Source organism: Chiloscyllium plagiosum, chromosome 5 (assembly GCF_004010195.1).
Source record: "Chiloscyllium plagiosum isolate BGI_BamShark_2017 chromosome 5, ASM401019v2, whole genome shotgun sequence".
Taxonomy (NCBI): Eukaryota; Metazoa; Chordata; class Chondrichthyes; order Orectolobiformes; family Hemiscylliidae; genus Chiloscyllium; species Chiloscyllium plagiosum.
In genome coordinates, this window is record NC_057714.1 from 76661332 (window position 1) to 76676279 (window position 14948).

General features: G+C 43.6%; 1 protein-coding gene across 8 annotated transcripts in view; it reads left to right on the forward strand.

Moving 5' to 3' along the window:
• The window catches only part of malrd1 (MAM and LDL receptor class A domain containing 1), a 408484-nt gene extending 399172 nt beyond the window's left edge, over positions 1-9312 (forward strand). For all 8 annotated transcript variants that reach the window (XM_043690416.1, XM_043690424.1, XM_043690417.1 and 5 more), the window contains 2 exons: positions 149-214; positions 9034-9312. In XM_043690416.1, the coding sequence (XP_043546351.1) occupies positions 149-214; positions 9034-9159 (192 nt within the window). In that variant the 3' untranslated portion in view covers positions 9160-9312. The remainder of the gene's footprint in view (positions 1-148; positions 215-9033) is intronic.
• Positions 9313-14948: the final 5636 nt, after the last annotated feature.

A 14948-nucleotide genomic window follows, 5' to 3' on the forward strand; every position in this document is an offset into this window, starting at 1 on the left:
CCTGGGACTTGTCCAGTTTTATTCAATAAAATTGTGATTAGTCATGTTATTCCATGGTGTTTGTTTTCTTGACAGATCTCAGTGTGAAACGTGCAATGTATTGACTGTTTGCCAAAGCAGTGCTGTTCTCTTGTGCTTTCTTTTTCAGTTTGCTGTTGAGGACCTTCTGACTCGTCCATCTATCAGTGTTTATCCCTGGCACACTTCATACAGGGTAAGGTCAGATCTAGCTATGGATAAATATGATTTTGCCCAGTTCGGAGAAAAAATGTTCCATAATTTACCTCATTACTACTAATAATGCAATGATGATGGTAAATAATTGTATTAAATAATCTGTTCAGAAACAAATATTAAAATGAAATTTATTTCACTTGTCTTGGCAAGAGGATCTGACAATATTTTACCATGAATTGCCAGATTTCTCAGATCCATAAATCACTTAAGTCGCAAACCTGATGTCAGGCTGATTTCCAGGTCGTGAACCCATATGTTAGCGTGAGGAGACTTGGGCTGCAATTTTCCCAGAAGAGCAGCTGCAATTTTCCCAGAAGAGCAGCTGCCTCCAGTGCAATCCCAAGAAGCTGGGAAAATATCATGGAGCCAGGCCAATACACATTTTTCCCATTTTCCAGTAACCCTTAAAATTTCTAAATCTGCCATATGTTGCTGGGAAAACATCATCACACAGTATGCCAAAATCGATGAAACTGATTTGGTAATTAATAAAGTCAGTGTTATGGCACTTGTGGTAGCAAAATCTGGATTTGCATTTAACATGTTGTCATTGTTGATCACTCATATTCATTTCATTTTGTGATTTTAAGGAGCTTGTGATCTGGAGAAAGAGTGACTTAAACATTAATTCACACAAAACGCAAAACAGCACGCCAGTCCTCCCACCTTTCACTCCACACACTCTGTATGCCTTTTCCGTACAATGTATGCCACTGCATGCTCACCATTCCCCAAACCCATTTCATTTTCCATGTCAACTCAGTCCTCCACCCTTCTTATGCTGAATGCCACCTTTTGCCACCCCCACCCAACCCTATCCTCATTAACTCATGCCGTTACCTATGCACCACAGTTTCATAATGCCCCCCTCCCCCGACAGGTGGAACTCCTGGCCACTGCTTGAATCTCCTGGGATTCCTGGCACTATCTTCAAATAGTGGCAGTCTGCAGTTTACTGTCATAGTGTCATAGAGATACACAGCATGGAAACAGACCCTTTGGTCCAAATCATGCAGGCCAACCAGACATCCTAAACATATGTAGTCCCATTTGTCAGCATTTGGCCCATATCCCTTCCTATTCATATACCCATCCAGATGTTTTTCAAATGCTGTAATTTTACCAGCCGCCACCACTTCCTCTGGCAGCTCATACCATACACGCAGCACCCTCTGCATGAAAATGTGGCATCTTAGGTCCCTTTTAAATATTTCCTCCCTCACCTTAAATCTATGCCCTCTAGTTTTGGACTTCCCTACCCTAGGGATAAGACCTTACCTATTTACCCAATCCATGCCCTTCATGATTTTATAAACCTCTATAAGGTCACCCCTCAACCTACGATGCTCCAGGCAAAATAGCCTCAGTCTATTCAGCCTTTTCCTATAGCTCAAACCCACCAACCCTGGCAACATCCTTGTAAATCTTTAATGAATCCTTTCAAGTCCTCTGTATAATCCCTATTAATTGCTTCAGCCATACCAGACAGAGAGATATTGACACCCCACTTTGCCGAGCAGGACCTGGAGGTCACGGAGGAGGGGTGGGTGGGGGTGAGGTGTGGCTGTGGTTGAGGAGGATGCATGTGTTTGCCCTGAGTTATGTGTGACTAGTGATCAAAATGGAGGGCCTGATGGGCAAGCTATGAGCAGGAGTCATCAGGTTAGCACTCCTACTTTCATGTCAAAATATATCACCATTTCATTATTAACAGGTGGATGGGAGAATAGGAAACTGCATTTCAGTGAAGTGAGATGAGATAATGTTAATATTTGCACTTTAACCTTTTGCCACTCACTACTGAGAATCTCCTTTGGCCATTCAACAGTTGGTTGCAAAATGGGACTTTTTGCTCTCACCATTAAGAACCTCCTCCCTGCTAATCTCACACAATTCATGTATCGCATCAGGTCCAGGTGATTTATTGGGATTAGGCTCCATTAGTTTCCTAAGTATTTTTCTCTGGTAACAGTTATTGTATTTTTTCCTTTCCTCTTCCTTTTGGCCTTTGAATATTTAGTAATTTTGGAATGCTATTAATGTCTTCTACTATGAAGAATGATGCAAAGTATTTATCCAACTCCTCTACCATTTCCTGTTCCCCGTTATTACTTCCCCAGCCCCATTTTCTTTGGCTTATCTCTTCCTTTCTATATATTTAAAGGAGCTCCTGCTGACCATTTTGATGTAACTTACAAATTCACTCTTTAGTTTTTGTTAGTTTTAAAAAATTCTCAATCCTCCAGCTCACCATTTATCTTTGCAACATTGTATGTTTTTTTCTTTCAATTTGATGCTATTCATAACTGGAGGAGAAAGTGAGGTCTGCAGATGCTGGAGATCAGAGCTGAAAATGTGTCGCTGGAAAAGCGCAGCAGGTCAGGCAGCATCCAGGAAACAGGAGAATCGACGTTTCGGGAATAAGCCCTTCTTCAGGAAGAAGGGCTTATGCCTGAAACGTCGATTCTCCTGTTCCCTGGATGCTGCCTGACCTGCTGCGCTTTTCCAGCAACACATTTTCAGCTGCTATTCATAACTGCCTGGTTTACCATAGTTAGCTTTTCCCCCTTAAAGAATCTTTCTTCCTCTCTGAACTACAGGTATATCTTTTTCCTGTGGACCTTGAACTATCTTCTTAAATGTCTTCCATTGCTCTTCAGGCATCTTCAAAACTCCTTTCCCAGATCCTGGTGCTGCAAAAGCACAGCAGATAAGGCAGCATCCGAGGAGCAGGAAAATCACGTTTCGGGCAAAAGCCCTTCATCAGGAATATAGACAGGGAACCTCCAATGTGGAAAGATAGATGGGGGAGGGGAGGTGGGGCTGGGGAGAAGGTAGCAAAGAGTACAATAGGTGAGTGGGGGTGGGGATGGAGGTGATAGGTCAGAGAGGAGGGTGAGGGATGGAGGTGATAGGTCAGACGGGAGGGTGGAGAGGATAGTGAGAAGGGAGATTGGCAGGTAGGATACGTCATGGGGACGGTGCTGAGCTGGAAGGTTGGAACTGGGGTGAGGTGGGGGAAGGGGAAATGAGGAAACTGGTGAAGTCCACATTGATGCCCTGGGGTTGAAGTGTTCCAAGGCGTTCTTCCTCCAGGCGTCGGGTGGTGAGGGAGCGGCGGTGGAGGAGGCCCAGGACCTGCATGTTCTTGGCAGAGTGGGAGGGGGAGTTGAAATGTTGGGCCACGGGGCAGTGGGCAGGTGATTGGTGCGGGTGTCCTGGAGATGTTCCCTGAAATGCTCTGCGAGGAGGCTCCTTTCCCAGTCCACCCCAGCCAGCTCAGCTCTTCTTAATTTGTAGTTGCCTTTATTTAAGCTTAATTGTTTCTGACCCAGGTTCTTCTCTCAAAATGAATGCTAAATGCTACCATGTTATGGTCATTGTTTTCATCTAACAATAAGTATTGAACTGCCTCATTACACATCATGAGAGTTCAGAGAGTTTGGGTTTGGATTATATTTGTAGATAGAAAGGTTCAAGATCATGGCGAGATTTGAAATCAAGGATGAGAATTTTAAAATCAAGACATTGCTTGACAAGGAGGCAACAAAGATTAGCAAGAACATAAGTGAGGGGTTAATATGTGCATGTTAGGACTAAGGCTAAAGTGCATAGTGTAGTCAAGTCCAGAGGTAACAAAATGATGAATAAGGGTTTTAGCAGCAGATAAGAAGGTGAAGGCCTGGTGATATAGTTGCTAGGCAATTAATCAGAAATAATGAGAGAGTGATGGCTGGGCGAGATCATCGCGAGGCTATTAATCAGAAACCTAGATAATGTTTTAAAGGCCCAGATTCAAATCATAGAACATAGAACATAGAACAATACAGTGCAGTACAGGCCCTTCAGCCCTCGATGTTGCCCCGTCCTGTGAAACCAATCTGAAGCCCATTTAACCTACACTATTCCATTTTCATTCATATGCCTATCCAATGACTATTTAAATGCCCTTAAAATTGGCAAGTCTACAACTGTTGCAGGCAGTGCGTTCCATGGCCCTACTACTCTCTGAGTAAAGAAACTACCTCTGACATCCTACCTATATCTATCATCCCTCAATTTGAAGCTATGTCCCCTCATGCTATCTATCACCATCCTCAGAAAAAGGCTCTCCCTGTCCACCCTATCTAACCCTCTGATTATCTTATATGTCTCAATTAAGTCACCTCTCAACCTTCTTCTCTCATGAAAACAGCCTCAAGTCCCACAACCTTTCCTTGTAAGACCTTCCCTCCATAGCAGGCGACACCCTAGTGAATCTCCTCTGAACCCTTTCCAAAGCTTCCATGTCCTTCCGATAATGCGGTGACCAGAACTGTACGCAATACTCCAACTGCGGCTGCACCAGAGTTTTGTACAGCTGCAGCATGACCTTGTGGTTCCGAAACTCAATTCCTCTACTAATAAAAGCTAACACAGTATGCCTTCTTAACAGCCCTATCAACCTGGGTGGCAACTTTTAGGGATTTATTTACATGGACACCGCGATCTTTCTGCTCATCTACACTACCAAGAATCTTCCCATTCACCCAGTACTCTGCATTCCTGTTAGCCCTTCCAAAGTGTATCACCTCACACTTTTCTGCATTAAACTCCATTTTCCACCTCAAAGCTTCCCAGAAAATCTTAGGATAAATCCCATCTGACCCAGGGGATTTATCTATTTTCACACATTCCAGAATTTCTAATACCTCCTCCTTGTGAATCTCAATCCCAGTCTAGTAGCTTGTTTCTCAGTATTCTCCTCAACAACATTGTCTTTTTCCAGTGTGAATACTGATGGCCCTTCCAAAGTGAATCACCTCACACTTTTCTGCATTAAACTCCATTTTCCACCTCAAAGCTTCCCAGAAAATCTTAGGATAAATCCCATCTGACCCAGGGGGTTTATCTATTTTCAGAATTTCTAATACCTCCTCCTTGTGAATCTCAATCCCAGTCTAGTAGCTTGTTTGTCAGTATTCTCCTCAACAACATTGTCTTTTTCCAGTGTGAATACTGATGAAAATATTCATTTAGCACTCCCCTATCTCCTCTGACTCCATGCACAACTTTCCACTACTGCCCTTGATTGGCCTTAATCTTACTACAGTCATTCTTTTATCTCTTATGTACCTATAGAAAGCTTTAGGGTTCTCCCTGATCCTATCCATCAACAACTTCTCATGTCCCCTCCTCTTTCGTCTTAGCTCTCTCTTTTGGTCTTTCCTGGCTACCTTGTAACTCTCAATCGCCCTAACTGAGCTATCACATCTCATCCTAACATATGCCTTGTTCTTCCTCTTGAGAAGAGATTCAATTTCCTTAGTAAACCACGGCTCCTGTGCTCGACAACGTCCTCCCTGTCTGACAGGTACATACTTATCAAGGACACACAGTAGTTGTTCCTTGAATAAACTCTAAGTTTCTATTGTGCCCATGCCCTGCGGTGTCCTTCCCCATCCTATGCATCCTAAATCTTGTCTAATCATCATAATTGCCTGTCTCCCAGCTGTAGCTCTTGCCCTGCGGTATATACCTTTCCCTTTCCATCGCTAAAGTAAACATAACTGAATTGTGGTCACTATCACTAAAGTGCTCACCTACCTCCAAATAAAACACCTGGCCAGGTTCATTACCCAGTACCAAATCTAATGTGGCCTCGCCTCTTGTTTGCCTGTCTACATACTGTGAAAGAAAATCCTCTTGCACACAATGGACAAAAACTGACCCATCTAAAGTACTTGAACTGTAGTATTCCCAGTCAGTGTTTGGGAAGTTGAAGTCCCCCCATAACAACCAACCTGTCACGTTCACTCTTATCAAGAAGCATTTTTGCTATCCTATCCTCTACATCTGTGGAACTATTCGGAGGCCTATAGAAAACTCACAACAGGATGACCTCTCCTTTCCTGTTTCTAACCTCAGCCCATGCTACCTCAGTAGACGAATCCTCAAATGTCCTTTCTGCAACTGTAATATTACCATCTCTGTTCTTACTGAAACATCTAAATCACAGAACCTGCAACAAGCATTCCTGTCCCTGCTCTACCCATGTCTCTAAAATGGCCACAACATCAAAGTCCCAGTCCTATGCTGCAAGTTCACCCACCTTATTTCAGACACTTCTGGCGTTGAAATAGACACACTTCAACCCAACTTTTTGTGAGCTAGTGCCCTCTTGCGATCCTGAAACATTATTTTGGCCTTCCCTATTCTCAACTTCCTCTGTACTCGAACCACAATTTAAGTTTCCATCCTCCTGCTGAATTAGTTTAAACCCTCCCAAAGAGCATTGGTAAATTTTCCCCCAGGATATTGGTACCCCTCTGGTTCAGGTGAAGACCATCCTGTTTGTAGAGGTCCCACCTACCCCAGAATGAGCCCCAAGTATCCAGGTTTCCAAAACCCTCCCTCCTGCACCATTGCTGTAGCCACATGTTCAACTCTTCTCTCTCTATTCCTCATCTCGCTAATATGTAGTACGGGCAACAAACTAGAGATAACAACTCTGTTCGTTCTAGTTCTAAGCTTCCACTCTAGCTCCTTGAATTTCTGCCTTAAATCCTCATCTCTCTTCCTATGTTGTTGGTGCCTATATGGACCAAAATTTAGGGCTACTCCCCCTCCCCGCAAGGATCCCAAAAACATGATCAGACCCTGGCACCTGGGAGGCAACACCCCAACCGTGAGTCTCTCTTGTTCCCACAGAACCTCCTATCTGTCCCCCTAACTATGGAGTTCCCAATGACTAATGCTCTGTTCCTCTTCCCCCTTCCCTTCTGAGCAACAGGAACAGACTCTGCACCAGAGACTTGTGCCCCACTGCTTTCCCCTGGTAAGTAGTGCCCCCCAACAGTATCCAAAACGGTATACTTGTTGTTGAGGGGAACGACCATTGGGGATCCTTGTAATACCAGCCAGTTACCTTTCCATCTCCTGACCCATTTACCTTTTTCTTCTATCTGAGGTGTGACTACCTCCCTGTAACTCTTCTCAATAACCCCCTCCGCTTTCCAAATGATCCAAAGTTCATCCAGCTCCAGCTCCACAGATCACAGATGGTAGATTTTGAACTCAATAAGAATCTGGAATTATGAATCTAATAATGACCATGAAATCATTATGGATTGTTGCGGAAAAAGCCAGTCTGGCATCCTTACCTGGTCTAGCCGATGTTTGACTGCAAACCTCTGAGCAATTAGGGCTTCTCTATAAATGCTGGGCTAACCAGCGAATGAATTAAAATATCAGTTGATGCTAAGGCAAAATCAGGTGATGTCATGAGGGTCAGAAATAGGCAGTCTCAGTGATAGAAGGAATTTGTGGTCATAAGTCCAAATTCAAAAATGACACCAAAGTTACAAACAGTCTCGAACTGTTGGCAGGAAAAAGGTAAGAAAATAGGTAGCTAGGAATTTGAGTTTATAGTAGAAGCTGAAAACAATTGCTTCAGCCATCCCAATATTAAACCATGGAAAATGCTACTCCCCCAGTATGAAATGGGAGATAATCATTCTGATAATTTAATTGTTGGAGCTGCACAGATCCAGAGAAGTGAATTCCATTATCTGCAGTGGATAACTTTTCCTAACTCCCCAAAACCTGTCCACCACCTACAAGGCACGAATCCAGAATGTGATGGAATACTGCCAACTTTCCTGGCTCAGTGCAGCTCTAACAGCAAGTAAAGAGGTGGTGAGTTTTATGGGTAATATGATCTCAATGTGGACACTAGGTAAGATAAGAGAGAAACTGCAGGCGGATTGATGGTATCAATCCTTGTGACAAAAAAGCTACTTGCATTTAATTTTGGAGGTGAGGGTGGGAGAGACAAAACTCAGAGTTCTAAGAAGAAGATTTGCAGTAGAAACAAAACAGCCAGGATTTACCCTCACATTCCATAGTGAACTGTTCTGGTAAATACAAGCAGTGTTTCATGGTTCACTCAGATGTAGTGGTCAATGGCAACAGCAGTTTTCCTACCATACAATTCTGTGCCCCTTCAATTTAAAGAAGCAGAAATGAGGTTCATTCCAGTAGGTCAGAGAGAGTAATTATTTATGAGGACTAGACCATCAAAGCTGGAGCTGAAGGTGTAATTAGGCATATCAGAAGCTGCAGAAATATACAGCCATCTGAAGAGTTATTTGACTTGCTTTGATTTGTTTACTGTTGTCACATGTACTGAGATACAGTGAAAAGTGCTTTTTTGCATGTTCTACAGGCAGATTGTACCATACAAAGTGCAATAGGGTAGCAGAACAGAGTGCAGAATACAGTGTTACAGCTGCAGAGAAGGTGCAGAGAGAGAGGTCTGTTCAAAAGTCTGGGATTTTGTTGCAAAAATGCAAGTGAATTGGAGGATAGTTGGGATTTTTTCTCGGGGTAGATACAGAAGTAGAGTTTGGAGGCTAGATGTGATATGTGGGTGGTGTGTGAAACAAGGAGTTTGAACTTGTGAAATCCTGTGAGGAGGCAAGGTCAGGGTGTCTTGATCACTGTGGCTATGGTTTAAAAAAAATGATGATTAACCTGTCTAACTAGCTGGAAGAAAACGTTAGCTGAGGTAGTTAGGATATGAATGATCACAGCAAAAATCACATGGATTTCATAAACTTGAAAGATTATTTTCTCAAGACTAATCACAATGAATATCAATGATGTTCAATTTTTTTAAAATTATGCTAACAGTACAGTTAGAAAAGAAACAGAATTGAGGCATAATATATTGCTCCTAAATTGATTCAGGCCAGAAGATAATTTAAGAAAAAATGTTTTGAAGTATCAATTTAACATTTCTTTTCATTTTTACAGCGATTCTCTAACGTATCAAATGCCCCCACTTCCTTTTCCAACCCTCTGTACGATGATACAACAGGAAACAGGAAGGCATCAGGAGAAAGAATTTCTGGAATTTTGCAAATAGAATCAAATGAATAAATACCGCACCTACCTAGAAAATTATTAATCTTAGAGTTGCATTAAATATCTGATTCTGATGTTGAAAACTTTTTATATGATTCTTATTATAAATTTTTAAAATGCCTTTATGACAACAGCCATATTCTGAGTAAATAAATGAGTTAAACTTTCTCAACATTTGTAAGTTTTGTAAATATTTGGTCACTCTCTCATCTCAAATTTGTCGGCTAAGGAAGTTGTGTTTGAGCACATCTATGCAACATGAGCTGTGACTATTTAATTACCTTGAATTTAAAGGTTTCCCTTGCTGATCGTAAATTGAATTGATGTCATGTTTAACGTGAGCAAAGAGGACCATGTGCCATTGTACATATGGAAGGCATCATTAAGATAGGGGTGGAATGAAATAAAACTGTCAAAGGACACAGTTCGGAGAAAAAATATAGAGTTAAATGTACTCAAGGTGAAGCTGATTGGATAGCATTTTTACAAAATCAGCATACTACTCAATTTGCTGCAATGTGTTATATCACATTGTCACTTAATATGCTCCATTGGGCCATCAACATTCCTTGGCACCAGTTTTATGTGTATTTAGTCATTTTCAATTCTCACAGTCAACCCTCCAGACACCCAACTCACGCATTTGAACATGTTGTATTTTCTCTCCTCTACCCATTTTATGATCCGTTCAGGCAACACTCTCTTCATCATAATCGTAATGTACCCTGCCCACTGTAGTCTTTTACTGTGTGTCAACCTCTTCTCTATCTTTCACTCTCATTGCCTGTTTTGACTTGTTTCATGATTTTAACCCAATTCGTCCAAACTGGAACAGGATTGGCAAATGAACAAAAGTATAAAAGTTAACAGCAATTTTAATCCCAGAGTTGACTCAGGCAGCAAATTCATTTACAGGTAACAAAAAAGATCATGATGAATAAATGTAGATCGGTGTCTTTAAAATTATTTTTAATCAGTCTGTTGGAAGTATAATTACATTCGGGGTGGCACGGTGGCCAGTTGTTAGCACTGCTGTCTCATAGCACCAGGACCCGGGTTTGATTCCACCCTCAAGTATCTGTCTGTGTGGAGTTTGCACGTTCTCCCCGTGTCTGTGTAGGTTTCCTCCGGGTGCTCTGGTTTCCTCCCACAATTCAAAGATGTGCAGGGTAGGTGGATTGGCCATGCTAAATTGCCCTGTAGTGTGCAGGGATGTACAGGTTTGGTTAATTAGCCATGAGAAATGCAGGATTACAGGGATAGAATGCTCTTCATGGGGTTGGTGTGGACTTGATGGGTTGAATGGCCTGTTTCCACACTGTCAGGATTCTGTGATTTGTCTTAAAACATTCCCATAGCCATCATATCCTGAGGTTGAGTGGAAACGTGTGGTGCTGGAAAAGCAAAGCCTGTCAGGCAGGATCCAAGGAGCAGGACAGTCAATGTTTTGGGCATAGACCCTTCATCAGGAAAGGGCTTATGCTCAAAAAGTCAATCCTCCTGCTCCTGAAATGCTACCTGACCTGCTGTGCTTTGCCAGCACCACTCTTTTTGACTCTGACTCTCCAGCATTTACAGTCCTCACTTTCTCCTATATCCTGAGGTTGGTCTTGAATGAAATGTAGGAACACTACCACTGTAACCACACGACTCATAAATCAGTGTCATATGGTGGCAAAGACCCTTGAAGTATCAGGCAATCAGATGTCCTGCCAGTTAGTAAACGCAGTCAGAGAAACCATCAGGAATGACTCCGAAGTAGCTCTATTGTCACATGTACTCGCACGAGCACAGTGAAAAGTTTCCAATTCATCACTTATGGCACCATCTTAGGTACAAAGGTACCTAGGCACAGATACTCAAGTACAAATCCTCAGGGAAAGAATTGGAAAATTAGAGAAATAAAATGTCCTGTAATAAATCAGCAAAACAGAGAAATACGAGTTCAGAATAACAGTTCCTCCAATCCAAAATGCGCTGGACATCACTTCACGAACAGGAGTGCCAACAGTGCGAGACCGCACTGAGGTTGGGAGTGCGAGACCGCACTGAGGTTGGGAGTGCGAGACCGCACTGAGGTTGGGAGTGCGAGATCAGACTGAAGCTGGGTATATGAGACCACACAGAGGCCAGGGGTGTGAGATTGCACTGAGTCTGGAACGGTGAGACTATACTGAGTTCACACTGAGGCTGGGAGTGTGAGATCACACTGAGGCCGGGAGTGTGAGATCACACTGGGGCCGGGAGTGTGAGATCACACTGAGGCCGGGAGTGTGAGATCACACTGAGGGTGGGTGTGCGAGATCACACTGAGGCTGGCACTGCGAGATCACACTGGGGCCGGGAGTGTGAAATTAGACTGAGGCCGGGAGTGTGAGATCACGCTGAGGCTGGGAGTTCGAGATCACACTGAGGCTGGCACTGCGAGATAACACTGAGGCTGGGAATGTGAAATTAGACTGAGGCCGGGAGTGTGAGATCACGCTGAGGCCAGCAGTGCGAGATAACAGGAGGATGAGAGTAGGGAGGACAGGGACAGGATGTAAGGGTCACAGGAATGTGCTGGCAGACAGCAGGCTGGTTTGAAATGTGTCTACTTCAACTCTAGAAGTATCCAAAATAAGGTAGATGAGCTTGCAGCATGGATAGGTACCTGGGACTTTGATGTTATGGCCATTTCGGAGACATGGATAGAGCAGAGTGAGGAAATGGGTGTTGCAGGTTCCAGGGTTTAGATCTTTCATTAAGAACAGGTAAGGAGTAAAAGTGGGGGAGGTGTGGCTTTGTTGGTCAATGATATTATAACAGTGGCCAAAAGAACTTTTGACGCGGATTACTGAGGTAGTGTGGGCTGTGGTTAGAAACGGTAGAGGAAAGGTCACTCTGCATGGAGTTTTTTATAGGCCTCTGCAGAGTTCCAGGGAGGCGGAACAGAGGATTAGCAAAATTATTCTGGGTCAGAGTGAAAGGAACAGGGTGGTCATTATGGGGGACTTTAACTTCCCCAACATTGACTGAAAATGCTATAACTCTCGTATGTCAGATGGACCAGTTTTTCTCCAATGTGTACAGGAGGGTTTCCTGACACAGTATGTCGAAGGGCCGACAAGAGGGGAGGCCACACTGGATCTGGTGCTTGGTAATGAACCAGGCCAGGTGTTTGATTTAGTTGTAGGTGAGCACTTTGGAGAGAGCGACCATAATTCAGTTACATTTAGTTTAGCGATGGAAAGGGATAGGCACATGCCACAGGTCAAGAGTTATCGATGGGGCAAGGGCAATTATAATGCGATTAGGCAAAGATTAGGATGCATAGAATGGGGTAGCAAAATGTAGAGGATGCAGACAATGGAAATGTGGAGCTGGTTTAAGGAACAGATATTGCGTGTCCTTGATGGGTATGTCCCTGCCAGGTAGGGAGGAAGTGATAAGGTAAGTGAACCATTGTTTACTACAGAAATTGTATCTCTTGTTAAGCAGAAGAAGGAGGCTTATGTGTTAATGAGACAAGATGGTTCAGATGAGGTGATGGAGAATTGCAGATCAGCTAGGAAGGATTTAAAGAGAGAGTTAAGAAGACCAAAGAGAGGACACGAGCAGTCTTTAACAAATAGAATAAAGGAGAATCCTAAAGCTGTCTATAGGTATGTGAGGAATAAAAAGGATGACTAGGGTAGGAATAGGGCCAGTCAAAGACAGAAGTGGGAAATTGAGTGTGGGCCCCGTGGAGATCGGAGAGGTAATAAATGAACATTTCTCAACAGTTTTTACTCAGGAAAAGGAGAATATTGTAGAGGAAACGAATGAGGTACAAGATATTAGACTAGAAAGGATCATGGTTAGTTACGAACAGGTGTTACCAATTCTAGAAGGAGTGAAAGTAGACAAGTCCCCTGGGCCGGATGGGATTTATCCGCGGATTCTCTGGGAAGCTAGGGAGGAGATAGCAGAGCGTTTGGCTTTGATATTTGAGTTGTCATTGTCTACAGGTTTAGTACCAGAGGACTGGAGGATTGCAAATGTTGTGCCCTTGTTCAAGACGGGCAGCAGAGATGACCCAGGTAATTATAGACCAGAGAGCCTTACTTCTGTTATAGGAAAGGTTTTGGAAAGGATTATAAGAGATAAGATTTATAATCATCTAGCAAGCAACAATTTGATTTCAGATGGTCAACATGGTTTCGTCAAAGGCAGGCCGTGTCTCACAAAGCTCATTGAGTTTTTTGAGAAGGTGACCAAGCATGTAGATGAGGGTAGGGCAGTTGACGTGGTATACATGGACTTCAGTAAAGCCTTTGATAAGGTTCCACATAGTAGGCTGTTGGAGAAAATGCAGAGGCATGGGATTGAGGGTGATTTAGCAATTTGCATTGGAAACTGGCTTTCTGAAAGAAGGCAGCGAGTGGTGGTTGATGGAAAATATTCAGCCTGGAGTCCGGTTACTAGTGGTGTGCCAAAAGGATCTGTTTTGGGACCACTGCTGTTTGTCATTTTTATAAATGACTTAGACGCAGGCATAGGTGGATGGATTAGTAAATTTGCAGATGACATTAAAGTCGGTGGAGTAGTTGACAGTTTGGATGAATGTTACAAGTTGTAGGAGGACCTGGATAAACTGCAGAATTGGGCTGAGAGGTGACAAATGGAGTTCACGCAGCTAAATGTGAGGTGCTGCACTTTGGGAAGAATAACAGGAAGGCAGATACTGGTCAGTGGAAAGATTCTTGGTAGTGTGGATGTGCAGAGGGATCTTGGAGTCCATGTACATAGATCCCTGAAAGTTGCCACCCAGGTTGATGTGCTGTTAAGAAGGCATACAGTGTGTCAGCTTTCATTGGAAGAGGGACTGAGTTTTGGAGCCACAATATCATGCTGCAACTATACAAGACGCTCGTGCCACACTTGGAATATTGTGTACAGTTCTGGTCGCCATATTTTGGGAAGGATGTGGAAGCATTGGAAAAGGTGCAGAGGAGATTTACCAGGGTGTTGCCTGGTCTGGAGGGAAGGTCTTGTTAGGAATGACTGAGAGATTTGGGTCTGTTCTCATTGGAAAGAAGGAGACTAAGAGGGGATTTGATAGAGACATACAAGATGATCAGAGGATTAGAGAGGGTAGACAGTGAAAGTCTTTTTCCTAGGATGATGATGTTAGCTTGTACGAGGGGCATAACTACAAATTGTGGGGTGATAGATTTCAGACAGATGTCAGAGGCAGGTTCTTTACTCAGAGAGTGGTAAGGGTGTGGAATGCCCAAACTGCAAATGTAGTTAACTCAGCCACATTAGGGAGATTTAGACAATCCTTAGATAAGCACATGATGCGATAATGTAGGGGGACGAGCTGAGAATAGTTCAAAGGTCGGCACAACATCGAGGCTCGTAGGGCCTGTTCTGTGCTGTATTGTTCTACGTTCTTTGTTCTATAAACTGAGGAGAGGAGGGCGAGATCACACTGAGGCTGGGAGTGTGAGATCAGACTGAGGGTGGGAGTGTGAGATCACACTGAGGTTGGGAGTGGGAGATCACACTGAGGCTGGGAGTGGGAGATCACACTGAGGCTGGGACTGGGAGATCACACTGAGGCTGGGAGTGGGAGATCACACTGAGGCTGGGAGTGTGAGATCACACTGAGGCTGGGAGTGTGAGATCACACTGAGGTCGGGTGTGCGAGATCACATTGAGACTGGGAGTGCGAAATCACACTGAGGCTGGGAGTGTGAGATCAGACTGAGGCTGGGAGTGTGAGATCACACTGAGGCTGGGAGTGCGAGATCACACTGAGGCCAGGAGTGCGAGATCAC